The sequence below is a fragment of the Poromitra crassiceps genome, assembly GCF_964638095.1.
Source record: "Poromitra crassiceps genome assembly, chromosome: 2".
Taxonomy (NCBI): Eukaryota; Metazoa; Chordata; class Actinopteri; order Beryciformes; family Melamphaidae; genus Poromitra; species Poromitra crassiceps.
In genome coordinates, this window is record NC_139624.1 from 101,605,125 (window position 1) to 101,607,166 (window position 2,042).

At 53.5% G+C, this 2,042-nt stretch overlaps 1 protein-coding gene across 1 annotated transcript; it reads right to left on the reverse strand.

Moving 5' to 3' along the window:
- Positions 1-322: 322 nt before the first annotated feature.
- Positions 323-1,793, reverse strand: gjd4 (gap junction protein delta 4; the record flags this gene model as incomplete). The annotated part of the gene is made up of 2 exons (XM_083631969.1): positions 323-1,527; positions 1,730-1,793. The coding sequence occupies 2 exons, from the start codon at positions 1,791-1,793 to the stop codon at positions 323-325; spliced, it is 1,269 nt and encodes a 422-aa protein (XP_083488095.1).
- Between the last annotated feature and the right edge of the window lie 249 nt (positions 1,794-2,042).

The window sequence follows — 2,042 nt, forward strand, 5'->3', positions numbered from 1 at the left end:
TTAGATTCTCTCAAGGTTGTCCAAGGATGCTTGAGTTAAGCCTAGCCTAGTGTGTCCTGTTGTCCCTGACTTGACTTGACAATAATGTGCACTCCTCTACCACAATGTGTTCTGATGGCGGGTTGATATGCTTACGCCTCATGGGTCCAGCAAAGGGTCCGACAAATCCAATGCCGTTTTTGAGACTCCTCAAGTGTCAGTGCAGCCTGCATAGTGTAATGAGCATATCAACTCCAACAGTTGCTGCCACTGTAAAAGCCTATGATCTCATCTCCCCATTCTCATGTTCCAACTAGGAAATAAAGCGTTCCAGCCCTGTCAGTCACACCCACTCTGATCTCTTCTCCTGCCCGTCATCGTTGCTCTGTATCTCTGCACCGCTGGTCAGCTCCACCAGCGTGTACTGACCCACCCTCCTCGTACAGACTGTTGCTGAGGAAAGATCGGCGACGGGCCCCACTGATGCCCCAGGGGGCAACACTGATGCCCCAGGGGGCAACCCAAGGTCCCGTCTGGGAGGAGGCGGCGGTTTGAGTCGACTGCGCTTATTAACACGGATGGACCTGGGTGTCCCCATGGGCTCCGGGGGGCAGAGAGCTACCTCGCTGCCATCTGCCTCCGGGGCCTCCTCTTGGGCTGCGGAGCAGCCGTTGTTCCCATTGGTGTTGGAGCCTCGAGGTTCTAGAGCCAGGGGAACTGGAGAACGAGGGCTCTCCACTCCTGACCTCGACCCCTTGCTGCACTGCCTCTTCCGGAAGCTCCCCATGTGGCCGGCTTCTACCTCTAGATCCTGGTGGGGCAGCGGGACGTTCGGGTCTATCCCGTGGCCGGCCCCGCCAGTCGAGAGGTAATACTGCTCCTCTTTGTACATTTTCTGCACCATCATCTTCCTCTTGCTCTTCTGCCTCACCAAGCGTTTGATGGCGCAGATGAAGTCCAGTACGTTTAGGAAGAGAGACAGAGCTCCTGCACCCAGCATGAAGTTGAGCATCACTGTCTTTTCAGTTGGCCTGGAGACGTAGCAGTCCACCTGAGTGGTGCAGGGTGGCTGCTGGCACAGGAACCTTCTTGGGATGTAGAAACCAAACCGATAGTAGTGGGCTGCCCCGAACCCTGCCTCCAGCAATATCCTGAACACAAGATGGAGGATATAGGCTCCCGTGAAGCTCTGGGCCTCGGGAGCCATCTTGCTTATGGATGTCTTCCTGAGGGACTCCTGCTGGATCTTGTACAGCAGGGAGGCTTTGGCATGATGATCCGAGACATCCGAGTCAAGGGTGAGGCCATTGGAGACCTTGTGGACCACGAAGATGACAAAGATGATGTAAGGGAGCGATACGGTGACGAGATGTACCAGCCAGAAGCGGAACAGAGAGACGGGTGCGAATAGGTCATAGCACACATTTGCGCAGCCAGGCTGAATGGTGTTGCACACAAATCGCTCTTGCTCGTCCAGGTAGAGGGGGTAGCCAGCAAACAGGAGGATCAGGAAACGAAGGAAGATCATCACAATCAGCCACACCTTCCCTGAAAAACAGGCATTGAAAAAACAAAAGCATTTTATTCTTATTTTAATGAGAGCAGTGCTACTTGACACGCAAGTAGCACAACGAAACAGGGTTAAAAATCACATCTGATTCAAATCAGGATCAGGAGGCAAGTAGATGGAGCTGAAAATATCTTCCATTCACAACAGTCAGAATTCAGTTCATCTCTCAAGTCAACTCACCCATTAAAGTGATGCTATGATTGACGGAGATGAAGATGACCTCGGTGGCACTTTGTCGCCCCATGGCTGCTGTGCTCGAGGCCCTCCAGTTCCAGGCCCCAGGCTAAACCCTAACCAGCACCTCACTCGCTACCCTAAGCCCTACTCTTTCCTCCTCCTCTCGCTGGCATCCAGCAACACAATCACCTCCAGGTGGACAGACAGAACGTTCCCAAACGGCACCCTGAAACTCCCATCCAATCTTAGGAGGAGTATCTGCGGTAAAATCCACTTTGATCCATCCGGGGTCTCCTCAAGCCTCTGAGAGAGTGGG